This window comes from Danio rerio, chromosome 15 (genome assembly GCF_049306965.1).
Source record: "Danio rerio strain Tuebingen ecotype United States chromosome 15, GRCz12tu, whole genome shotgun sequence".
Lineage (NCBI taxonomy): Eukaryota > Metazoa > Chordata > Actinopteri > Cypriniformes > Danionidae > Danio > Danio rerio.
The window spans coordinates 2,050,796-2,077,594 of NC_133190.1; the positions used below are offsets into that span (position 1 = coordinate 2,050,796).

General features: G+C 38.6%; 1 protein-coding gene across 9 annotated transcripts in view; it reads right to left on the reverse strand.

Moving 5' to 3' along the window:
• Positions 1-26,799, reverse strand: part of dock10 (dedicator of cytokinesis 10) — a 145,557-nt gene that overhangs the window by 110,012 nt on the left and 8,746 nt on the right. For 4 of the 9 annotated variants that reach the window (XM_073924218.1, XM_073924216.1, XM_073924217.1 and 1 more), the window contains exon 2: positions 3,498-3,572. The exons of the other annotated variants lie outside the window; for them this stretch is intronic. In XM_073924218.1, coding sequence (XP_073780319.1) covers positions 3,498-3,572 — 75 coding nt within the window. The remainder of the gene's footprint in view (positions 1-3,497; positions 3,573-26,799) is intronic. 9 annotated transcript variants of the gene reach the window in all.

The window sequence follows — 26,799 nt, forward strand, 5'->3', positions numbered from 1 at the left end:
AAGCACAGCTGTTGCTTGGCTTTTCCCAAAGATCCCCGCATTTTTTCCCTGAGTTCAATTCCCCATGGGTGTGCCTGCTGCACCGCTTCTTCAGCCAGGACAGAGCCCTACTGCATTTATTTAACCCTCACAGCTAAATCCTCGTCAGATGGATGAATACTGTATATTTAGGAAATGCTGCTCCTGTTGTGCCACATAGTGTATTTTAGGTGAGAATGTAGCTGTTTAAACATCAAATATGCCAGCCTGATCTCACGAGAAAACGTAAGTATTTTACGTTTTGCCAGTTTAGTGGCTAATTCGTACGAATTCAGTCGTACGAAATTGTACGATTTTAAAAAGGAGGCGTGGCACCTAACCCCACCCCTAAACCCAACCGTCATTGGGGGATGAGCAAATCGTACTAAAATGTACGAATTAGATTGTATGAATTCGTTAGAATTAGCCACCAAATGTAAAAGTTACGAATTGCCTTGAGATTGTGTTGAATATGCAGGGTATTTTAAGGATATTGTCTATTTGGAGGCAATGCAGTGGCCTCACAGCAAGAAGGTCGCTGGTTCGAGCCTTAGCTGGGTCAGTTGGTGTTTCTGTGTGGAGTTTGCATGTTCTCCCTGCGTTCGTGTGGGTTTCCTCCAGGTGCTCCGGTTTCCCCCACAGTCCAAAGACATGCGTTACAGGTGAACTGAGTAGGCTAAATTGTCTGTAGTGTGAATGAGTGTGTATGGGTGTTTCCCAGTGATGGGTTGCAGCTGGAAGGGCATCCGCTGCTTAAAAACATATGCTGAATAAGCTGGCGGTTCATTCTGCTGTGGCGACCCTGGCTTAATAAAGGGACTAAGCTGAAAAGAAAACGAATAAATGAATGAATTAATCAATTAAATAATTACTTAATTATTCTCTGGAATTAATTAATTCATTCATTCATTTTCTTGTCGGCTTAGTCCCTTTATTAATCCGGGGTCGCCACAGCGGAATGAACCGCCAACTTATCCACTAATTGATATATGTGATTTGTATCATATATATTTGTATTCACCTGTACCGCATGTCTTTGGTCTGTGAGGGAAACCGGAGCACCCGCACGAACGCAGGGAGAACATGCAAACTCCACGTGCCCCAGTAAAAATCACCAGTGCCCCAGTAAATGCTTTGAGATACTATTTACTTTATATGCAAATGTATTTATTAAGAGTGGTAATCCGAGAATAAAGAGGCTGTTCTCTATGTGCAACCAAACCAACGCTGGTGAAAGCAGTGTAGTGTAATCAAAAAGCAAACTGAGCATCGGCACAGAAAAAAATCATGCCCGCACACCTCACACACTGCTCCTGCTTTGTAAAACTGGCGTAACAGTCTTTTATGCGGAGGTGTCTGCACAGAGTGTTTTTTGCAAGTCGACAAAACAAAGTTTAAATAATATGATTGTGATCTTATTTTGATTAAGCAGGGCTCCTGATGGATTATTTGGTATGAAGTAAAAAGGAGGGATGACGAGTCAGGGAGGTAAGACTTAATAAACGTAATTTTCCACCATGAGTCGAGTCTAAGACAACACACAACAGATAATTCTATGATTTTATAATATAATAATCTTAATAAATAGAAATCATAAATCTTATAAATTAATAGCTTCTTTTGTATTCTATGGAATTGTCTATAAAACTTAATTCTAACAAAATTAAATGTAAAAGATTTCTTAAATGATCTTTGCATCACTCCAGTTGTGTCTTTCGATTGCTTTCCAGTTACGTGTGGGATTCATTTCTGTTTTTAATTTAGAATATTAATTGTATAATAACAATAATACTGTTATTTATTTTGAATTATATATAATATTTTTGTTTCATTAAAAAAATTCATTCAATCATTTAATTTTGGCTTAGTACCTTTAAAAATAATCAAATAAAATAAATAAAATAATAATAATATTATATATATATATATATATATATATATATATATACACACACACACACACACACACACACACATGTATATATATAGGTCGATTTATTGTAAGCTTGGATCAATCTGATTGGATTGTGACTGTGCGTTCACACCAAAAGCGGCGAGAGCGTCCAAGGTCGCTACATTGATCTTGTATTTAAAGGGGCCGTGAAAATGTTGCGCACTTACTATCAAATTCTTTTAACAATGGAAGATCAAGTTGCATGTGGTGTGGCATTGCTACACTTAATTATCCAATGTGTCCATATGTCTGAAATATCCTGAAGCAGCTATACTGTTTTGTACTGTTGCATGAGACTCCCGCTTTTGTAAAGATAAATATACTGTATATATAACATTAATGCACATCAGTAACTCGTAAGTAACTTATTTAATGCATGTTCGTGTAAGTAAACATTGTAAATAATTGGAAATCCGGCGACAGCAATAATCAAACCCTTGGGAATAACTGTGGTTCCCAAAGTTCACAGGTCTGTGTTCTCTGAACTCCTCTCAATCGGTGGAAGTCTTCATTCTGATTGGCTGCCGCCAAACCGCGTCACAGCTCATTACCATAAAGTTGACTTGATTTCAACTCTCCTCGACGCCCACACCGGCGAAGACGCGCCGCGCTGCTCTCACTGCTTTCGGTGTGAACGTACGGTTACTGATTACGATAGAGAATCCAGCCATGCACATTATATCATGGGCTTCTCTCGAAATTAGTTTATAAAACTTCACTTAAGAGTCTCTTTCTGTTTATTTTATTCTAAAGAGATCAGATATTTTGCTTGAACATTTTTGTTTTTGACTATTAAAACTATTTGCCTTAGTAATATCGATATAGTATGATATGTAACATGATATCGTGATATTTTTCTTTTGCAATATCGCCCAGCCCTAATCGACACCATATAATATCAGTTTTATGTCAGAAGCAGAATTGTACACTGAAAATAAATAATTTATTGGATTTACCAAAAGTTTAAGGTAAGTGGTTGCAAACTATTTATTTAGGCTGAATTTAAACAAATGGTCCGACTTTACATTAAATGTCCTTAACTACTATGTACTTGCATCAAAAAATTAATACAATGTACTTACTGTGTTTATAATGTATTTGAGAACACTTGTGGTGCTTTTGAGTTGGGATAGAGGTTGGGTTATGGACAGGTTTGGTGGCATGGGTAGGTTTAAGGGTGGGTTAAGGTGTAAGGGATGGTCAACAGTTTATTTACAAATGTAATTACAAAAGTTAAATACAGATGTAATTACATACATGTATTTAATCAAGCATAAGTACAGAGTAAATACATGTATTTACACAATAAGTACATTGTAATAAACTATTAACTCCTGTGTAAGTACATATTAGTTAAGGCCACTTAATATAAAGAGGGACCAAACAAATTAAGGTGAACATTTTTAAATATTATCAGTTTGTTTAATCTCAGCCTAAATAAATTGTTTTGTAAAAATTATTCAATTATTTATTTACTGAATGCTGAAATCTCTGCAAGTCTAGAAAGGTAAGAAGCTCTGGTTACCATGACGACAGTGCTGTGTGGTTCACTGATGACCATCCCCTCCTCCAGCGGTGCAGTTTCCAGCAAATGTTGTTTCTGCTGGTCAGAAAAGACGCGTGAATGGTTTCTCCTCATTATAAAATTCACAGCCTGTAGTAGACTCGTGGTACAGCCCATGCCTGACGATCTGGCTCAGATCTTCATGGAAGTCCCGCCTACATTCATTCCCCCCTCCCTAAAAAAATCCTCGAAATCTTCTGAAAGTGGCCTTATGTGGGGGTCATCAACACAGAGGAGATTTCTGAAGCAGATCAGAATTAAACCTCCAGATCATGCTGATGATTTAGACACCAACTCTCAACTTTTATGGTTCAGCTTGGCCAGGTCTACTTCTTCAAACATCCTGTGAGTGTCCTCCAACTCTCTCTCTCTCGTTCTGGAGAAGTGGAGACCAGGAAACACTGACAACATTGTCTCTGTGCACAGATCAGCTGCAGCTGTGCACAGCTGGATCGGCCAATCAGCATCCGCCTTCACATCAGCTGACCAGGAAAAGGGCCAAAATCACACTGGCGGTAGACACACTCCCACAGTCTACTCTTGGACCCGCTGTCCCACACATACCCTTTTTTCCGTCCCGCTTGTTTTCTTTCTTTCTCTTCTTCTTAGCGTGCGAGTAATTTGTGAGGAATGTTTAGTTTTATCTCAGAAAGTCAAGTCAGAATTATTCATCATGAACGATCTTTTCCCCAATTTCTGTTTAACGCAAGGAAGATTTTTTTAAAACACATTTCTAAACATGAACTACTTCCTGATAACCAATCTTAGCCATGACGACAGTAAATAATATTAGACTAGATATTCTTCAAGACACTAGTATTCAGCTTAAAGTCACATTTAAAGGCTTCACTAGGTTAACCAGTTAAACTCTGCTGTTATTTTGGGATTTCCGCCTGGATTTTGCCTACCTAAATTTAAAAGCTTCCCAAATCCACATGCAGAGGTGTAAATGCAGAAATGTGGTATCATTTTAAAGAAAACCCTTTGAATTTTCATTAAACCCTATTGAAAGTGTTTAAAATATCTGTATATGTCGTCTGTGTTATAATAAACACCTAAAAAAAGGCGCTTTTTGCATTTTCTTTTTTATAAACTCAAATGTGAAAGTGTGCCTTTTAGGTTCTGTGTGGTCGAGCGTGCTGTAATTAATGTTGGTGGTTCCTGCACATGTCTGTAATCATAGGAGAAAATAAAAATGTCTCCACCATAATCTATGCTAAAGTTATTGTATTCCAACTGATGAGAGGTGCTGTACAAGCCACAGGGAGCGATCATTGTTTTCATGTTTCACTATTCTTTTGTTTGATCAAACATAATTCACTGTGTTTGGAGCACATCAGACATATAAAAGCATTACTTATGCACATCAGCTCAAAAACAGAGGAGAATGGCCCTGAAGCGCACAGCATAAGGTAAGAGATGACAGCTGTCTGTGCTATCTGGGGCTGCTTATTGATCATAAATGTATTGATTTCACTTCTGCGCCATGGAAACACCGCAATTTATTTGACAACTGTTTGATATGTGAATATAATTCAGTAAAAAGAATGCTGGAACCGTATGAGCACCGGCAAGAGCTTTCATTTGAGCTATAACTTGTACATGTGTCATATAAAAATATGAAAATGAACCAATGTTCAATACCCAAAATACTGTGTATTTAAGTGTTAATTACTTTTGTACAGTAGAATAAAAACCAAAGTGAGGCAGATGTGCATAAAATATAGATTCTACACTTTCAAACGAAACCACTTACGGGGGTCTGGTGCAATGCTAGCCCTTTAAATCTTAAAGTGAAAGTCGATGACGTCACGAACCCGGTACCGGATCCAGAGAATTTAACTGGTTAATTAAGGTGAAGTTAGGGTCATCCCACATGGAAAGAACCTAAATAAACATATATGTAAAAAACGTGCTGGGTAAGTTGGCGGTTCATTCCGCTGTGGCGACCCCGGATTAATAAAGGGACTAAGCCGACAAGAAAATGAATATGAAATAACAAGTGATACCAAATTTAAGTGGCACATACATTCGCTTTTTTTGCACTATGTTAAGTTAGTTCTTAGTTATTGCCTTGATAATAGAAAATATGACCTAGTCAAGTCATCATGTATGACAGTTGCCAAAGTGAGATATGAGCTATAAAGGAGACATATATCATGAGTGAACATAAAGGGCTTATATGTGGATATGAAGAAGCAATACAGGAGACCTATTTGGCCTGTATATGCACCTCAATATTGCCATTTAGACATATATGCAGCAAATATATTATCATATATGTGCATATATACTGCATATAGGTTACATATATGCACATATATACTCATATAGTTTCTTACAATGTGTGATATAGGCAGGTCATTAAATTAAGCCTTTATATGTCACTTTAAGCTGAATACTAGTGTCTTAAAGAATATCTAGTCTGATATTATTTACTGTAATCATGACAAAGATGAAGAATAATCAGTTATTAGACATGAGTTATTAAAACTATTATGATTAGAAACGTGTTGAAGAAATCTGCTCTCCGTTCAACTGCACACGTTTCTTTCCACGCCAGGTTCACCTGTTTGGTACCTTAAACTTTTGAGGATCTGTAGATTGGAGCTGTCTTACAATACCACAAGCATTAGCTCTTTTTAGATTTACTACCCTGAACCATCTGAGTCACACCAGAGCCACAACTTCAGATTCACAGCAGCCCCTCCTCATGACTGTGCAGTGCCGTTACAAAAATAACCTGCTGTTGAAAATATCTAAAAAGCAAAACATATTGTGTTGTTTTTAGAAATAATGTGTGAAAATGAAGTGAATTTTTCCATTATAACAAGCAAAATAATCCACCAATGGGCTAAGTGAAATCATCTTACGTCAAGAGGAGAAACAAGATTACTTTGCTTACCCTGTTGGCAGATTATTTCGCTTGTTTTATGGAAAAACTCACTATATTTGGGATAATTATGTATTAAAAAAGACAATTAGTTTAGTATGTCTAGAAAATGCTCCCTGATTTAAGAATGTTTTACAGTTTTGCCCTAAAAACAAGACAAAAACTGTGGAAAATATCTAAAATTACTGATTTGGTAATTAACAGACCTAATAAAAGCCCCGACAGGGGAAAACCAGCAACAATCAAGAATGCATGATTATATGGTGTCATGACTTAGTGAGGGTAGTCAATTTGTGAAAATATCTAAAAAGCAAAACATATTGTCTTGTTTTCAGAAAAAAATAATGAAAATGAAGTGAATTTTTCCATTATAACAAGCAAAATAATCCACCAATGGGCAAAGTGAAATAATCATAATTATAATTATGTCAAGAGGAGAAACAAGATTACTTTGCTAACCCTGTTGGCAGATTATTTAGCTTGTTTTAAGAAAAAAACTCACTTTATTTGAGATAATTATGACTATATGTTTTGCCTGTCTAGAAAATTCTCCCTGATTTAAGAATTTTTACATTTTTGGACTAAAAACAAGACAAAAACTGTCAAAAGAATATTTAAAATGACCGATATGGATATAACTATTATGATTAGAAATGTGTTGAAGAAATCTGCTCTCTGTTCAACTGCACACGTTTCTTTCCACGCCAGGTTCACCTGTTTGGTACCTTAAACTTTTGAGGATCTGTAGATTGGAGCTGTCTTACAATACCACAAGCATGAGCTCTTTTTAGATTTACTACCCTGAACCATCTGAGTCACACCAGAGCCACAACTTCAGATTCACAGCAGCCCCTCCTCATGACTGTGCAGTGCCGTTACAAAAATAACCTGCTGTTGTACATCCAATAACGCTGGGATGCATTTCTTTTAGGCATTCTGCTCTGAAAAGGGAGGCGTTCTGAGCCGCACTGCTATTTTGAGAAACTATAATAGATTTTTTAATAGACCAAAACAAACCCGATCTATTGTCCAGCACAGAGCGCGTAAGTTGTGCGCCTCTCTTACACACTGCTTAATACACACAAGATGTAGAGCAGTACGCAAATATCTTTACATATGAAAAAGAATTAAAATATTAAGGATATATATAGGATATAATAAGAATATATAAAGGATATAAATATAAAGGATTAAAATATTACAAAACATATTATTTTCTAGCCTACATAAATATGAAAAATCACTGCTTTTATGTCTTCTTCATCTCGGGAGGCTTTTTCAGTTCATTCATAACAATTTGCTTTTGTATGATGTTATTATTATTAGCAGTATTATTTATTATATCCATATTTATATTTGTTTTTATTAAAAACAAGCTTAGATTTGTCCACCTGTCAGGTTTTAGACCATATGGGGCACAGCATGTGTTTTAGGATATAACTCAGGTTTTTGAGCACACTTCATTATTATTGTTGATTTATTCGTTTGCTGGAAATTAGAACTGAATTTAGAAAAAGTTTTGACGCAAATATTTGCGCTTAACAAACAAAATTAATTATTTATAGACTAATTGATGTCTGTGCGTAAAGGTTTCCCTATCCACGAGTCTGAAAGTGAAAGTTTATAATTTATCTCTCATTCTCATGAGATGCTCTCTTTAACTGTTTTCTTGCTAGTGAAATGCTCAGTTTTTCCACTTACAAAGTCGTCATGTAAATAGCAAATGCGCTTATGGCGCTACACAACTGGCTCTTAAAGGGAATGGGAGATGAGACTCTGGTTGGTTAATTCTCAAAACACACCTATAACTCATTAAGAGAATAAGCTCAACCCTTTTAGACCATGCGCCACGGCGCAAAGCGGTCTTGCCCCGTCCTTATATTAGCAAAAGTGGATTCTGACACGCCCTGAAAGCGTTTGCGCCCTGCGCTTTGCACTTTGCAAATGGACCATAAAAATAGAGCCCATAGTCTTGTTTTCAGAAATAATGTGTCAAAATGAAGTGAATATTTCCATTCAAATAAGCAAAATAATCCACCAATGGGCTAAGTGAAATAATATTACATCAAGAGGAGAAACAAGATTACTTTGCTTACCCTGTTGGCAGATTATTTCGCTTGTTTTATGGAAAAACTCACTTTATTTGGGATAATTATGTCTTAAAACAAGACAATATGTTTAGCTTGTTTAGATTAGAAAATGCCTCCTGATTTAAGAATTTTTACATTTTTAATTTTTTAATTTTAAAATATTTAAAATTACTGATTTGGTAATTAACAGACCTAATAAAAGCCCCGACAGGGGAAAACCAGCAACAATCAAGAATGCATGATTATATGGTGTCATGACTTTGCAATCAAAATATGTGATTATAATGGAAGTCAAAGGGGCAAAAACAGCCCCCAACACACAGTGAGGGTAGTCAATTTGCCCGGAGTGTATTGTTGAGTTTTTGAAAAGTTCCAAAGCATGGATTTTTAGTCTTGTTTCAAGTGAAAATATCTAAAAAGCCAAACATATTGTGTTGTTTTTAGAAATAATGTGTGAAAATGAAGTGAATTTTTCCATTATAACAAGCAAAATAATCCACCAATGGGCTAAGTGAAATCATCTCATGTCAGGAGGAGAAACAAGATTACTTTGCTTATGCTGTTGGCAGATTATTTCGCTTGTTATATGGAAAAACTCACAATATTTGCGATAATTATGTCTTAAAAAAGACAATTAGTTTAGTATGTCTAGAAAATGCTCCCTGATTTAAGAATGTTTTACAGTTTTGCCCTAAAAACAAGACAAAAACTGTGGAAAATATCTAAAATTACTGATTTAGTAATTAACAGACCTAATAAAAGCCCCGACAGGGAAAACCAGCAACAATCAAGAATGCATGATTATATGGTGTCATGACTTTGCAATCAAAATGTGTGATTATAATGGAAGTCAATGGGGCAAAAACAGCCCCCAACACACAGTGAGGGTAGTCAATTTGCCCGGAGTGTATTGTTGAGTTTTTGAAAAGTTCCAAAGCATGGATTTTTAGTCTTGTTTCAAGTGAAAATATCTAAAAAGCAAAACATATTGTGTTATTTTCAGAAATAATGTGTGAAAATGAAGTGAATTTTTCCATTATAACAAGCAAAATAATCCACCAATGGGCTAAGTGAAATCATCTTACGTCAAGAGGAGAAACAAGATTACTTTGCTTACGCTGTTGGCAGATTATTTCGCTTGTCATATGGAAAAACTCACTATATTTGGGATAATTATGTCTTAAAAAAGACAATTAGTTTAGTATGTCTAGAAAATGCTCCCTGATTTAAGATTTTTTTTTACAGTTTTGCCCTAAAAACAAGACAAAAACTGTCTAAATATATTTAAAATGACTGATTTGGTAATTAACAGACCTAATAAAAGCCCCGACAGGGAAAACCAGCAACAATCAAGAATGCATGATTATATGGTGTCATGACTTTGCACTTAAAATATGTGATTATAATGGAAGTCAATGGGGCAAAAACAGCCCCCAACACGCAGTGAGGGTGGTCAATTTGCCCGGAGTGTATTGTTGAGTTTTTGAAAAGTTCCAAAGCATGGATTTTTAGTCTTGTTTCAAGTGAAAATATCTAAAAAGCAAAACATATTGTGTTGTTTTTAGAAATAATGTGTGAAAATGAAGTGAATTTTTTCATTATAACAAGCAAAATAATCCACCAATGGGCTAAGTGAAATCATCTTACGTCAAGAGGAGAAACAAGATTACTTTGCTTACGCTGTTGGCAGATTATTTCGCTTGTTATATGGAAAAACTCACTATATTTGGGATAATTGTGTCTTAAAAAAGACAATTAGTTTAGTATGTCTAGAAAATGCTCCCTGATTTAAGAATGTTTTACAGTTTTGCCCTAAAAACAAGACAAAAACTGTCTAAATATATTTAAAATGACTGATTTGGTAATTAACAGACCTAATAAAAGCCCCAACAGGGAAAACCAGCAACAATCAAGAATGCATGATTATATGGTGTCATGACTTTGCACTTAAAATATGTGATTATAATGGAAGTCAATGGGGCAAAAACAGCCCCCAACACGCAGTGAGGGTGGTCAATTTGCCCGGAGTGTATTGTTGAGTTTTTGAAAAGTTCCAAAGCATGGATTTTTAGTCTTGTTTCTAGTGAAAATATCTAAAAAACATATTGTGTTGTTTTCAGAAAATATGTGTGAAAATGAAGTGAATATTTCCATTATAACAAGCAAAATAATCCACCAATGGGCTAAGTGAAATCATCTTACGTCAAGAGGAGAAACAAGATTACTTTGCTTACGCTGTTGGCAGATTATTTCGCTTGTTATATGGAAAAACTCACTATATTTGGGATAATTGTGTCTTAAAAAAGACAATTAGTTTAGTATGTCTAGAAAATGCTCCCTGATTTAAGAATGTTTTACAGTTTTGCCCTAAAAACAAGACAAAAACTGTCTAAATATATTTAAAATGACTGATTTGGTAATTAACAGACCTAATAAAAGCCCCAACAGGGAAAACCAGCAACAATCAAGAATGCATGATTATATGGTGTCATGACTTTGCAATCAAAATGTGTGATTATAATGGAAGTCAAAGGGGCAAAAACAGCCCCCAACACACAGTGAGGGTAGTCAATTTGCCCGGAGTGTATTGTTGAGTTTTTGAAATATTCCAAAGCATGGATTTTTAGTCTTGTTTCAAGTGAAAATATCTAAAAAGCCAAACATATTGTGTTGTTTTTAGAAATAATGTGTGAAAATGAAGTGAATATTTCCATTATAACAAGCAAAATAATCCACCAATGGGCTAAGTGAAATCATCTTACGTCAAGAGGAGAAACAAGATTACTTTGCTTATGCTGTTGGCAGATTATTTCGCTTGTTATATGGAAAAACTCACTATATTTGGGATAATTATGTATTAAAAAAGACAATTAGTTTAGTATGTCTAGAAAATGCTCTCTGATTTAAGAATTTTTTTACAGTTTTGCCCTAAAAACAAGACAAAAACTGTGGAAAATATCTAAAATTACTGATTTGGTAATTAACAGACCTAATAAAAGCCCCAACAGGGAAAACCAGCAACAATCAAGAATGCATGATTATATGGTGTCATGACTTAGTGAGGGTAGTCAATTTGTGAAAATATCTAAAAAGCAAAACATATTGTCTTGCTTTCAGAAAAAAATAATGAAAATGAAGTGAATTTTTCCAATATAACAAGCAAAATAATCCACCAATGGGCAAAGTGAAATAATCATAATTATAATTATGTCAAGAGGAGAAACAAGATTACTTTGCTAACCCTGTTGGCAGATTATTTAGCTTGTTTTAAGAAAAAAACTCACTTTATTTGAGATAATTATGACTATATGTTTTGCCTGTCTAGAAAATTCTCCCTGATTTAAGAATTTTTACATTTTTGGACTAAAAACAAGACAAAAACCGTCAAAAGAATATTTAAAATGACCGATATGGTAATTAACAGACCAAATAAAAGCTTTTGCATCAGTATTTTTATTAAACATGAGCTAAATCACACTATTTTAGGCAGGATTCGCACAGTTCTGTGCTCTACGAGTGCTGTAAGTAGCATAAAAACACATTAGTGCACTTAACTTTTGCTCGCAGATGTATTGAAAGGTGTTTGGATGTTTGGGGTGTGTTAACTGCAAAAATAAATGTATGTGTTAAAAGATGAGGTTATTTCTGTGTAAAACCTCACCACACAGGATATTACACACCTACAGCAAACTTCTGAGAAACACAAACCTTAACACGCTAACACACACACACACACACGCACACACATTTATATATACTATATATATATATATTATATATGTATATAAAAACTAAAAGCGAAAGGTGAGGGTGCAATTTGTCAAGCTCCTGCAAGCACTCAGCAAACTGAAGCACTCTGCAGTGGTTTAAGGTTCATTTCCTTCACCTCTTTTGTGCCATCTAGTGTCCACATCTACACCACACATGTTTCCAGTTTTCAATCAAACCAGCATTCTGTTGAATCCTAATTCATTTATTCAGTAATTTTCCATCGGCTTAGTCCCTTTATTAATCAGGGGTCGCCACAGCAGAATGAACCGCCAACTGCCCTTCCATCTACAACCCTATACTGTGAAACACCCACACAAACACACACATACACTACGATTTAGTTCCTTCAATTTATTAACAGCGCATGTGTTTGGACTGTGGGGGAAACCGGAGCACCCGGAGGAATATGGAGCTAATCATATGCCAAAACAATCTGAATTTGAATCGTGTTCATTTGAGTTATTGACTACAGTAGTTTAATAAATCTGAATTTATAAATGCCGTTAAAACTGTTTTGAATGTGAATCTGATTTTAATTTGAGTTTTCTTAATTTGAATCTGAATTTCTGAAATGTAAGGCAACTGAATTTCTCAAGGCAGAATTTCATATACACGCATTTTCAAACTTCATCAATTTTGTAAAAATAGTTTCAAGTTTTAAAGATGAAAAAAATTCAAAACATCAAGTTTAATATCCCAAAATTCAAAACCAGAAATTCAGATTGTGAAATTCAATAGAAATAAAGAAATAGGAAATCTTACTTTAATAATAATAATATTTAAATGATGATGATTATTATTAGTAGTATTATTATTATTAAGTAGGATATTATATATTTATTTATTTATTTATTATTTATTTTTTTAAAGTCTACTTTTACAATTTGACACATGCAAACCACTGCAGAAATGTTCTAACCAGCAGGCCCATGTCATATACAGTACAGATATAAATAACCTACAATAAATTAAAAGAATTAACGTATGCTGTGTTTTTTTTTTTTTACAAGCTTTGGAGACGTAACAAAAATTCCGCTTTTAAATAATAGGTCACCTACAGCTTTCATCATGAGGCTGTGTTCAAAATGACTTCAATGTTTTCAAAGTGCACTGCGTAGGGAGCACAATTGTAAACATGAAGATCGCTAAAACTGAACTGTAAAAGTACTTTGAAAGCAAATTACACCTAAGAGTGATGACTTACAAGCTTATTTAATAATTGCAAGTTTGAATGTTAGAATGTTCTAAATGAATAGGGCATAGGGGGGATGAGTGGGAATAGAACACAGCCAGGAACTATGTTTCTAACTACAGCTCCAGAGGTGTAGTTGCAGGTGTACAAGTTTGCGAATGTTGGATTTGGGATGGATTTGGGAAACGGCAAATCAACAAATTATAATTGTAACGACGGAACTTGCAATCTTAGTTGGCTAACGATGGTTTTGGAAACGCACCTCAGGTTAGCATTTTCTTTTATTCCCCTAACATTAGTCTAATTTATTTAATTATTTATCTGCCTGCACTATTAATTTATATAAATTAATTTATATATTAATTAACAAAGGAATTTGTGGATGTATTTATTTATTTGCTAATTTATTTATTTCAGATTAATATTATTATTAATATTGCAAATATTTATTGGAGATTTCATCCCATAAGTTTCCCAGAGATGGGTTGCGGCTGGAAGGGCATCCACTGCGTAATGCATATGCTGGATAAGTTAGCGGTTCATTCCGCTGTGGCGACCCCGGATTAATAAAGGGAGTAAGTCGAAAAGAAAAGGAATAAATGAGTCATCCCATATAGACTAGACAAAAACACAGCTAATAAAGGAATAATACAAATAATAATAACATTAATAAATGAGTTTTGATTTCAAGTGCACTTTAAAGTAGCTCTGTTGACTCCAACTAAGAAAACCAAAAGAAACTGTGGCAAGAATCACTTACAAAAAAATGTAGAATTAAAATCTGGGACGGCATGGTGGCTCAGTGGTTAGCATTGTCGCCTCACAACAAGAAGGTTGCAGGTTCAAGTCCCGGCTGGGTCAGTAGGCGTTTCTGTGTGGAGTTTGCATGTTCTCCCCGTGTGTGGGTTTCCTCTGGGTGCACTGGTTTCCCCCACAGTCCAAATGTGCTATATGGCCGTAGTGTAATTGTGTGTGTGAGTGTGAATAAGGGTGTATGGGTGTTTCCCAGTACTGGAGTGCAGCTGGAAGGACATCCGTTGTGTAAAACACATGCTGGATAAGTTGGTGGTTCATTTTGCTGTGGCGACCCCTGATAAATAAGGAACTAAGCTGATTTCATGTGCACTTTAAAGTAGCTCTGTTGACCCCAACTACTGTAAGCAAGTCAAAAGCAATGTGAAAATAAAATCTGTCCAGCCAAAAAAAGCCAATGATCGGCCAGCAGGGGGCAGTCTCAGCTCTTACACAGGCTGTTTCTCCCCCCTCCCGTCTTTTTTCTTTCTTTTTGAGAAAAGGAAACTATTAATTCCTCCACAGGGAAGCATTAATAGCCCTCAGACATGAAGGAGTAGAGGAAGATAAGCATTGAGTTTCCATTTTCTTCTTCCTTCCCTCACCCTCTTTTTGTTTTGCTGTGTATAATTCCTATTTTGGGGTGGCTCATTGGTTAGCACTGTCGTCTCACAGCAAGAAGGTCGCTGGTTCCAGTCCCGACTGGGCCAGTTGGCATTTCTGTGTGGAGACTGCATATGTTGCACTGTTGGGGTGGGTTTCCTTCAGTTTCCCCCACAGTCCAAACACATAGGCTATAGGGGAATTGATGAACTGAATTAATTTAGTGTATAAGTGTGTGTGTGAATGTGAGTGTATGGGTGTTTCCCAGTACTGGGTTGCGGATGGAAGGCAATTTGCTGTGTAAAACATATGCTGGAATAGTTGGCGGTTCATTCCGCTGTGGCAACCCTGAAGAAAAATGAATGAATGAACTATTTCATTTGACTAAGCTTTTGTTTTATATTCAGCATAGCTCTCAGTGACTCTGAATGGTTTCTTTTGTACTGACGTTTGAACAGATCTAAAAGTGTTTTATGAGACCAGGCTAGTTGTACAGTTGAAGTCAGAATTATTCGACCTCCTGTATATTTTTTTCCCCTGTTTCTGTTAAACGGAGAGCAGACTTCTTCAACACATTTTTAATCATAGTTTTAATAACTCATTTCTAATAACTGATTTGTTTTCTCTTTGTCATGATGACAGCACATAATATTAGACTAGATATTCTTCAAGACACTAGTGTTCAGCTTAAAGTGACATTTAAAGGCTTCACTAGGGTAATTAGGGTAAAGTTAGGGTAATTAGGCAAGTCATTGTATAACAATGGTTTATTCTGGAGACAATCCAACACTAATATTGCTGAAGGGGGCGAATAATATTGACCTTAAAATGGCTTTAAAACCAAACCAAGCTCATTCTGGAAACATAGCCCCACGGACGTTTCTGGAGACCGCGATTTACGTGGATGGAGGTACGTACAGTATGGCCGCGTTTCGTTTTTTATTTCGAGCGATTGCTGCGGGGCGGTGTGACGCCGCTCCGCTCCTCTTCCTCTTCGGCTGACGGCTCGCCTCCAAGTGGAGGGCTTTCCCACTGCTACTAGTTTGTCCGTTTAGCTCGCAGCGTTACGTCGGCGGAGCTGAGGCCTGGAGGAGGAGGAGCCGGCCATGGGGACGACCGGGATCGAGTCCGGGGAAGAGCGGTTCCAGAAATCAGGTAAGATGAAAAACAGAATCCAAAAAATAAGGGGGAGAACGTGGCGAGATCCGAAAACGCGGTCGAAATCAAAGACGACGGCTTTTGCTTTTTTTTTTCTGGACGGCTTTTGCAAACCGTCGCTTGGGTTTAGGGAAGGAGGAGGAGGAGGAGGGCGGCCGGGTCGGCCGTTTGGTCGGCTGCCCGGGCGATTGTTCAGCCAGCCAGTCGGACGGACAGTCTCTCCACAGAGGCCTCTGGTGGCTTTTCACCCGAGAGGCGTCCGAGACGCAAAAAAGCGCGCACAGCGGCCTCTCGCGGATTTGCGAAAACAAAAACTGCTCGAATACGTACCTCCTGGGATGTATTTCGCGGTCTGCAGAAACGTCAGCGGGGCTACATTTCCACAATGAGCCTGGGTTGTTTAAAACAATTAAAAACTGCTTTTACTCTAGTTAAGATAAAACAAAAAAGACTTTATGCAGAAGAAAAAATATTATAGGAAATACTGTGAAAAATTCCTGAATCTGTTCAACATCATTTTTAGAGATATTTAGAGATGGTTTTGCATGTTAATGGATTTTCCTAATTAAAGAGCCCCTATTATGCATTAATAATTATATTATTTTGGTTTTAGGGTTTCCAGCAACACGCTAATATGCATGCAAGATCAACAAACTCTTTCATTGTCTAATAATATGCATTTATTTTTACCTAATTATCCTAACGACTCCCATATGATTCATTCAGCGATTCATTTGTTCCCAAACCCCTTCTTAGAGTAATGCTCATCTGCGCTGATTGGTCCGATGATCCACCCTGTTTTGATTGGTCAACTGCGTTCAGTGTGGACAGAGGGAAATGCTCAGCATGGCTTATCAAAAAGTAGTCAGAGTGCAGAGTGTGTGTAAGAGCCCAATGCAGGAATGCATTAAAGCAATGCAGTTTAACACCAGCATATTGCTCTACTCTTAACCATAAGTGAAAATAGTGACACACAATCAGTATTAATGCACACAGTGGCAAAAGCTGAACTATTTTGAAACTTGGCCACCACACGTTTGTAGGTACAGCTGACGGTGGCCAAAGCAACAACAAACAGCAGTGGATCGCGAGCTCACAAACGCATTTAAATCCATAAACAAAGCAGCACGCGTCACATTTTCAACGTGGCTTTAGATGCGATATGAGAATATAAAGAGTTACCAAATACAGTACAAGCTGTTACAAGTAACAAAACACAATTAAATATATAATTTGCAAACTAGAGAAAACAAGGAGGCAGCCGTTTTAATCGCACTTACTTACACTTGTGAAATGGAGGAAGAAACTGATCCATGAACTGTGTACTGTAAAGTTCCTGTCAAGCTCTGACAAAGTCTCATACATCAATAGTCCTTTCTGATCCTTCCTTTAACAAACGGCCGACGAATCCCCCATTGTAAGCGTGTAGATTGCTGAAGCACGCGTCAGAAAAATGAGGGGATCACAGCACAAGGCTGGGGCGATAATGCTGAGGTATTTTTGCAAAAATAAACTTCAACCACTGACTCTTCACAGCCTCGTCTTTGGGTAGGAAAAATAACACTTTCCCTCACACTTCAGAGCTCAGCGTCTTCTAGACATGATTCAACTGGGATCTGCTACAGTGTGTGTCTTCCTCTTCTTTCTACAGTGTTTGTGGGCGGGGCCGGGAGTTTCAACTTTCCCGGATCTGCGCAATCAACAAATGGGTCAGAGCTTGAGTTCAGTATCGACGTCACGCCGGCACAGCTAAAGATTCGTTACATCGGTGATTAATTCCAACCACTCTGAGTCGACTCTTTTATAGATGAATCAATAGTTTTAAACATGGCACACTTTCAGATTTAAACCTCAGCTGGATGTTTTTATTCACTTTAAGCTGTGTTACACACTGCATGGAAGGGTCGTTTTCAAAAACCCATAATAGGCAACCTAGGCTCATTCTGGAAACGTAGCCCCGCGGACATTTCTGGAGACCACGAAATACGTCCCGGGAAGTACGTATTTGTGCAGTTTTTGGTTTTGCGTCTTTTTCGCGTCTCGAACGCCTCTAGCGAGCGTGCACCGTTCACATCCGCGCTGTTCACACGTAAAATGCCGCCGGAGGCCACTGTCGAGCGACCGTCTGTCCGACTGACTGAATGACAGAACGATTGACTGGGCGGTCGGCCAATCAGCCGACCCTGCCATCCTCCTCCTCCTTCTTCCCTAAACCCAAGCGACGATTTACTAAAGCTGTCCAGAAAAAGAAAAGCCCTCGTCTGATTTTGAACGCGTTTTCGTATTTCAGCGTATTCCCGCCCCGTTACGAACTCGTTTGCTTTATTTTTTGGATTCTGTTTTTTGTCTTACCTGATTTCTGGAACCGCTTTTCCCCGGACCCGTCGTCGGCTCCTCCTCCGGCCCTCCGCTCCGCCGTCGTAACACAACGAGCTAACCTGACAAACTGGTTGCGGCGGGAAAGCCCTCCACATGGAGGAGGTGAGCCGTCAGCCGGTGAGCACGAAAAGGAGCGGCGTCACACCGCCCCATAGCGTTGGCTTAAAAAAACGAAATGCAGCCATACGTACCTCCGGCCACGTAAATCACGGAGTCCAGAGACGTCCGCGGGGACATTTCAGAATGAGCTTGGGTTAATAATATGGGCTCTTTAACACCCAATCATTATTTAGTTGGTCAGTTCACTTGCCAAACTGCTGTAATATGATGTGTGGACGATACATTATTTTGCTGGTGTAATCATTGGTGGTTTAGCTTCACAGTAATAAGCTGTTCAAGTTTACAGCGAGCAAACTAGAAAAATGGCCAGACATTTACTGTAAAAAATACTGTATTTATTCATTTTCCTTCAGCTTAGCCCCTAATTTATCAGGGGTCACCACAGCGGAATGAACCGCCAACTTATCCAGCATGTTTTACACAGTGGATGTCCTTCCAGCTGCAACCCAGTACTGGGAAACACCCATACACTCTCATTCACACACATACAATCATAAACCACAGTCAATTTACCAAGTTCACGGGGTGAACATGCAAACTCCACACAGAAACATCAACTGGCTCAGCAGGGATTTTAATAATTATAAGACAAAGTGTTTACTTTCTTTTGCTTATCCCTTTTTAGTGTATACATTTGGGCTACAAATAATCTATTCTGTTTTTTGGGGGGGGATGGGGAGCATAAAGGCCATCAGTGCGGCGTATTAATAGCTTTTCACTCCGGCTCTGCTGTTTGAATGAATTCCAGCATTCTCTAGGGGCATTTCTGAGTGGGACGCTAGTATGCAGCTTCTGCAGTCCACCTCCATCTGCAGTGCCAGTGCCAGCGGGGACTGAGAAAACAGCCCTTTGATGCTGTCCTGTACATGGTATTGCAACAATCTGACATGGGAATATTTAGTTTGTCCTGCAATATACAGTTGAAGTCCTGATTATCCCCCCTGTATATTTTCCCCAATTTCTGTTTAATGGAAAGAATATTTCTACAACACATTTCTAATCATAAAAGTTTTATGACTCATTTCTAATAACTGATTTATTTTCACTTTGCCATGATGACAGTAAATAGTATTTGACAAGAGATTCTTCAAGATACCAGTATTCAGCTTAAAAGTGCCGACATTAAATCTCTAAATTTTTTACAGTTTCACTTTCTCACATGGTCGCCTAATTACCGTAACTTGCCTAATTAACCTAAAGTTAAGCCTTTTTAATGATGGCAGCTAGCTCTCTGCACCTCTCACATGGTTACCTCCTTAAGGTAAGCAGTGCTGGACCCGGTCAGTATCTGGATGAGAGACCACATGGAGAAAGCTGGGTTGCTGTTGGAAGTGATGTTAGGGAGGCCAGAAGGGGGCGCTCAACCTTAAGTAAGTAAAGTAGGTTAAGCAAAGTAAAAAAAGGTAAGTAAGTTAAGAAAGTAAAGTTAGTAAGTTAAGTTAGTAAGTAAGTAAGCTAAGAAAGTTAAGTAAAGTAAGTAAGTTAAGTTAAGCTAGTAAGAAAGTTAAGAAAGTTAGGTTAGTAAGAAAGTTAAGTAAGTTAAGTTAAGTTATGCAAGTTAAGTAAGTTAAGTTAGTAAGTTTGTAAGCTAAGTAAGTTAAGAAAGTAAGTTAAGAAAGTAAGTTAAGTAAATTAAGTAAGTAAAGTAAGTTAAGTGAGTTAAGTAAGTAAGTTAAGAAAGTAAGTTAAGTAAATTAAGTAAGTAAAGTAAGTTAAGTTAGTTAAGTAAGTAAGTTAAGTGAGTTAAGTAAGTACATAAGTAGTGGATTTATTGTGTATGGCCATACACCTAAACCGCTTCAAAATCATGGGGGGGGGGGTCTCTCCACACCACCACCAGTGTGCAGCATCCACTTGTGGACTAATATCTTATCTGAAAGACGGCACACATTGACAGTCTAGTGTTCACTTTCCTAGGGCATACTAGGGACTCACACAGATCAAGCGCCCCCTGCTGGCCTCACTAACACCACTTCCAACAGCAACCTAGTTTTCCCAGGTTCTCCCATCCAGGTACTGACCAGACTCAGCCCTGCTTAACTTCAGTGAGTAACCAGTTTTTAACTGCAGGGTGATATGGCTGTGTGGGTCCTAACACCCCAGTATAGTGAAAGAGACTCTGTACTGATCAAGGAGCGCAATCTTTTGGATGAGACGTTAAACCAAGGTCTTGACTTTCTGAGGTCATTAGAAATCCCAGAGGCGGTGGGGGTGGAATTCCAGGAGTTATACGGGAGCAAGAACAATACAGAAGATGGGCGCAAAATGAGTCTGAAATACAGGATACTCCCAGGAAAAACGGGAGTATTGGCAGGTATGTTCATATTAGATTGGCTTTTGTTGCTGTAACTGTGTGTTATGTGGGAATGGGCCGATGTTCTGTTGATTTGCCCTACCCTGTCAGATTGTCCTACCTCCTATTCAAAAAGTATGTAGCACATTTTGCAACCCAGGGCGAGGCAGTGGCGCAGTAGGTAGTGCTGTCGCCTCACAGCAAGAAAGTCGCTGGGTCGCTGGTTCGAACCTCGGCTCAGTTGGCGTTTCTGTGTGGAGTTTGCATGTTCTCTCTGCCTTCGCGTGGGTTTCCTCTGGGTGCTTTGGTTTCCCCCACAGTCCAAAGACATGTGGTACAGGTGAATTGGTTAGGCTAAATTGTCTGTAGTGTGTGTGTAAATGTGTGTGTGGATGTTTCCCAGAGATGGGTTGTGGCTGGAAGGGCATCCACTGCGTAAAAACTTGCTGGATAAGTTGCCAGTTCATTCCACTGTGGCGACCCCGGATTAATAAAGGGACTAAGCCGACAAGAAAATGAATGAATGAATGAAAATGCAACCCATCAGACTTTGCTACCTGTGTAAATTTTAGTGTGTGGTATTTAGCTGTAATATCGCCCTAACCTGCCTAATCCCTAACCTTAACCTCAGAACCATTCAAACACAGTGTTGGTAGCATAATCCGATGGGTAGGATAAAATGTCATACGTTTCTGACGGTATCATGGTTTTGAGTCTGCTGCTTTAAGGATGGTTTTACACCTAGACTTTTGTTTCAAAACCTGGCGTGTTTCCCCAGTTAGCGCGGTTCGTTTAGCATATGTGCATCCAGCAATCGCACTCGGATCCGCGCCAAAACATGGCTGGGCCATTCTACAGCTTGATTTTCTTTCTTTGAAAGCATTTGAGAGTCTCCTCAGATCATTGTCTTGCTGAAATGTCCACCCTGGTTTCATCCTCATCCTCCTGCTAATGTAGATGTTGGACTGAAGCAGCTGATATTCATTTACACTGAGGAAGGGCAGAGGCTTGCTGAAGAACTACTGAGAGATTTCAGCTGCTGTCTGGGCGTTCACTGCCGAACCACACCTCCCTTTCTTCATGTGTTCAATACTTTTTCCCTGCGTTTTATTACACATAACTTCATTTGTAAACTAATTATATTTGTTTTCTTTGCATATATGGATTCCTTTGGTTGTTACTAACATCTGGTGGCACGTCAACTGCACCTTTAGAAATGTTTCCTGAGAAAAATGGTGGGGTGTTCACTACTTCCCCCACTGTAGAGTTGAATTCCAACACTCAACAAAGTTAAATAACAGGCCATCTGAAGGTCACTTGGAGCTACTGTATAAACCATTCGGCATGACTTTTTGACCTGATCTGATCATTTCAAAGTCGTAAATAAATGTGATTTTTAAGTACAGATTAGCATGTAGGCAAATCAGGTGCACTGTTGTGCACGTAAACATGCTCATTGTATCTTTATCCTGTCATCAGTAATTTACTGCTTCTTCTGTGTTTATATCTTGTTGATGTCTGGAATCAAATCACTGCCTTATCTCAATAACAATGCAGGAAATGTTTTCAAGCTCGCTCACTGGCCACACCAAGCCTCGGGGCTAAGACTTCATTAGTATTTGTTTTTCTTCCTCTGCTTTTCTTCTTTAACTATCCCACCGATCCTGCAGGTGAACTTAAATACTGCTAATGATGGTGATCTGCTATTGATTGTGGTATCTTTGTAGACTGCACTGTCTTGCTTTAAAAACATGTTGTATAATAAGCACTTTGATCACTTACGAAAGACAAACATCAAGAATCAGCAGAAGTTTCTCAACAATTGTGACATGCTTCATGCTGCAGTGCATCATAAAAAACTCATCAATGCTTTTCAGCATGCACTGCAGGAGGAAATGTGCAAGCGGCAACCTCCCGCTCTCCCTCGTGAAGCAAATACGGAAGTAACTGAAACTGCAATTCATCGAAATTTCACTAGTCCTGGCTCCATAATAGAGCACATTTCAATTGACCCCATATTTAAAATGGTCAACTTTACAGGTGTTTACAGCCAAGTACAAAGCACAATTTTTGTTCATACAGCTAATATTACCCTTCAAGACAACTGTGAGGGGGGTGAATTTTCTCATCCGTTTCCTTTATATTCGGTTTTATTAAGTTTGCATAATTAAGCGTGTGGGCACTCGATTGACAGCTAGGTCTTGCTGGTCGCCGTCACTTCACCTCAGCTGATTCCGGCTGATTAGGCGCTGAACATTGTATTTTTGTGTTGTTTTATGTGGCTTTACACAGTCAGTTGCCTTTTGGAATTATTCCCAACAATTATCAGATGATATGGGATGCTGTGTGCTCTTAATTGTGCTCACAAACCATTTAAGTGGCCTCCGTTTTGAGTAAAGTTATATACATCTATACCATCTCTATAAATGTATTTGTTTTATTTAAGATCATTTATAATTGTCTTTAGAGCTGTAATGCACTCCAGAATCTGACAGATTGATTAGCTGTAGGCTCTAGAACAGTCATCTGAAGCGTTGTCATACAGTGTTATGCTGGATTTCAGTCAATAGCCTTGCATTTACTAGCACAGAATATATCTGAAGTGTTTGAAAGTAATTGAGGTTTTCCTCCAGTAAAAAAGTCTTAAGGACAATGCTTAGTGACTCAATGTGTTACAACATTGTTTATAAAAGTCTAAACACATTGTTGATATAGTATACAACCAAGCACACTTGCAGTAATGCCAACTTAGTGACTTTGTCGCTATATTTAGCGACTTTTTAGATCCCCTTAGTGACAAATAAAAAAACAGAGCGACAAATCTAGCGACTTTTTTTGTATGTTACTGGATATTTAATAGACTCTTATGTGTCCGTACTGTACTATCACTACTTTTCTCAACCGTTCTCAACAAGCTGCGGGTGATGCCGGTGGCCCCTCCCCCTTCTCAAATCCCTGACAGGTGGCCCTGTCCTCTAACAGCAGTCTCTCCCACCTGCAGCCTGAGAGCAAATCACTCTTCTGCTTACCGACGGCATAGGATTTAGCACTGGCTGTGTGAGGTATTTTCATTACATACAGTCAAACCAATCAAACACAAGCAAACAAAATGGCGACGGTTGGCTATGCCTACTGGTAGCTTCTACTGAAGGCTGCAAACATCAAAGCGATCTCTATGGCTCTGACATGCACATGGGAACGGTGGGTGGGGAGAACCAGCTCATTTGCATTAAAGGCACAGGCAACAAAAAACGCTAGTGTCCTAAAAGCTTAAATTTCCCTGATTTGAAAAGCTATGATAAATAATCTGATGAGTGATTTGAGCTGAAACTTTACAGACTCCTTCTGGAAACACAGAAGACTTATATTAAATCTTGATAAAGAGGTAAAATAGGTGCCCTTTAAATAATGTTATTAAAATTTTTATGCAAATTTAAGTTATTTAATTTACATTTAGTCATTTCCCTGCTGAAAAATCCAGCTTAAACCAGCCTAGGCTGGTTGGCTGGTTTTAGAGGGGTTTTGGCCACTTCCAGGCTGGTTTCCAGCCATTTCCAGCCTGGTCTTAGCTGGTCAGGCTGGGAGATGACCAGCTAAAACCAGCTTGACCAGCTTAGCCAAGCTGGGAGTCCAGCCAAAACCAGCTATGTCCAGCTTAAACCAGGCTGGTTAAGCTGGTTTTAGCTGGATTTGGCTGGTCACTTTTCCAGCCTGACCAGCTAAGACCAAAACCCCTCTAAAACCAGCCTGGTCAACCAGTTAAAACCAGCCAACCAGCCTAGGCTGGTTTAAGCTGGATTTTTCAGCAGGGTTAGAAGTCACTTTTGCTTTTAACAGGTGGTTTGTCAGGCCCTCTCACCTGTGTGAGGCACATTGTGTAAATGCACAATGTTTTAATTTCTCTCTCATTATTTTCTCTCATTGACGTTCTGGTCAGATGTAGCAGTTTCGACGTGACGGTGTCTAAGCACATTCGTATGCATGTGGAAAACAAAATGCTCCTTTGTAACAGCTCACAAAGACAATGCTCTCTTCAGTGTGCCACCATCTTTTATTTATGACCTCACTCTAGACTAGTGCTATTGTCATCTCAGTGTTGAAGTGTGTACATACAAAGATTTGAGGTCATTCGCCTGAAAATTAAAAGAAACCAGTGTTTTGATTGGTATACACATTTTACTGTGTACAGCTGAAGTGTGTGTATGAGATTTGGCACAAACTGTGTGGGGATGAATGACGAGTACTTCTCTAACACACTCCATTCCATTGCAAATAAAGATTAAATGCAGATTTTTTAAGATACACAGTTTTGTTGTATGCATATTAGTGTTGTCAAAAGTATCAAGTTCGGTGGCAACAAAGAGCTTAGAATGACCAAGAGGCGACACTAGTGTAATTTGGGAAACAGCCACTAGAGGGCGCGGTGGCCATTTTGGAATGAAAACTCCAATAGAACAACTGCATATTATAAGTCTGTAAAATAAAATATTAAAAGTGCTGATGATTGTGATAGTATATGTTGTATTGTCGTCTTTCAGGTTGTATCTCAACATTAATGCGCTTTTTGAATAAATAAATAAAAAACAAAGCAGCTGCTTGCCATCGCCACACTAATGCGATATAATGGGCGACCGACTGCTTTCACTCCAAAATGGTGGAATCCAGGGCTGTTGCTGGGCGCTGCTGTGGCAATGGAACATTCTATTGAGTGTCGCCTCTTGGTCATTCTAAGCTCTTTGGTAGAAATCAGCACTCACTGAAATATTAAAAATGCCAATTTCCCGCTAACATTTGCGCACAATCTTAGGGTGTTTTCACACCTGCCTTATTTAGTTCGGTTGAATCGTACTAGAGTTTGTTTTCCCTCTTGGGCAGGTGTGAATGTAGCAAATGCACTCGAGTGCGCAACAAAAGCGGATACCGATACCTTCATGAAGAGGTGAACTCGGTACGCTTTCGAACGAACCCTGGTGCGGTTTGTTTGTGGTGAGAATATGATCCGCAGATGAACAGACCCAACCGCAAAAAGTACTGCGCCTTTTTGGACTTGAGTTCCATTGGCATTTTCCCGCATGCTAATCCTGACCAATTCTGGAAATACGTTCAATAACATCTGGCCAATGAGTGATGTGGATTTTGTCACATGACTGCATTTTTGGTTCTTTTTAACTGGTTCGGAACAAAGCAATCAGTGTGGTTTGAACAGCCTGATCTCACGAAGAAACGTGAGTATTTTACGTTTTGTCAGTTGTAGTGGCTAATTCGTACGAGTTCAGTCATACAAAAATTTACGATTTTAAAAAGGAGGCGTGGCACCCACCCCTAACCCCAACCGTCATTGGAGAATGAGCAAATCGTACTAAATTGTGTTAGTTAGATCGTACGAATTCATACGAATTAGCCACTTAATCAAAAAGTTACAAATTGGCGTGAGATTGGCTGCGTCCGAAACCGCATACTTCCATACTATATAGTACGCCAAAATCAGTATGCGAGCCGAGTAGTATGTCCGAATTCATGGAATTCGAAAATCAGTATGCGAGAAGTACCCGGATGCCTTACTACTTCCGGCGAGATTCCGGAGTGCGCATCCCATGCATGCTGCGCTATCCCATGATGCCCCGCGAGCGAATTTATGAATGGAAGTAAAGCGACGCAACTGACGCAGGTAGGTCACGTGACCATGACAAAATGGCGGATGTAGTACGTCCGAATTCCATTCATACTTTTTACATTCATACCGTATAGAACGTACTTTTCTAACGGCCGAGTAGTACGGTTAAATTCAAATACAGTACCTACTGAGTAGTAGGCGGTTTCGGACGCAGCCATTGTGTTGGGTTTGAACCACAGTTGCGAAAGCACCCTTAAACACAGCTGATTTTTATGAATGGATAGAAGAGCAACATGGATCAGAGCAAAACGTGACTTCCCGCTGGAATGCAACAGCGCCAGCCACTGGGCCGCCGTGC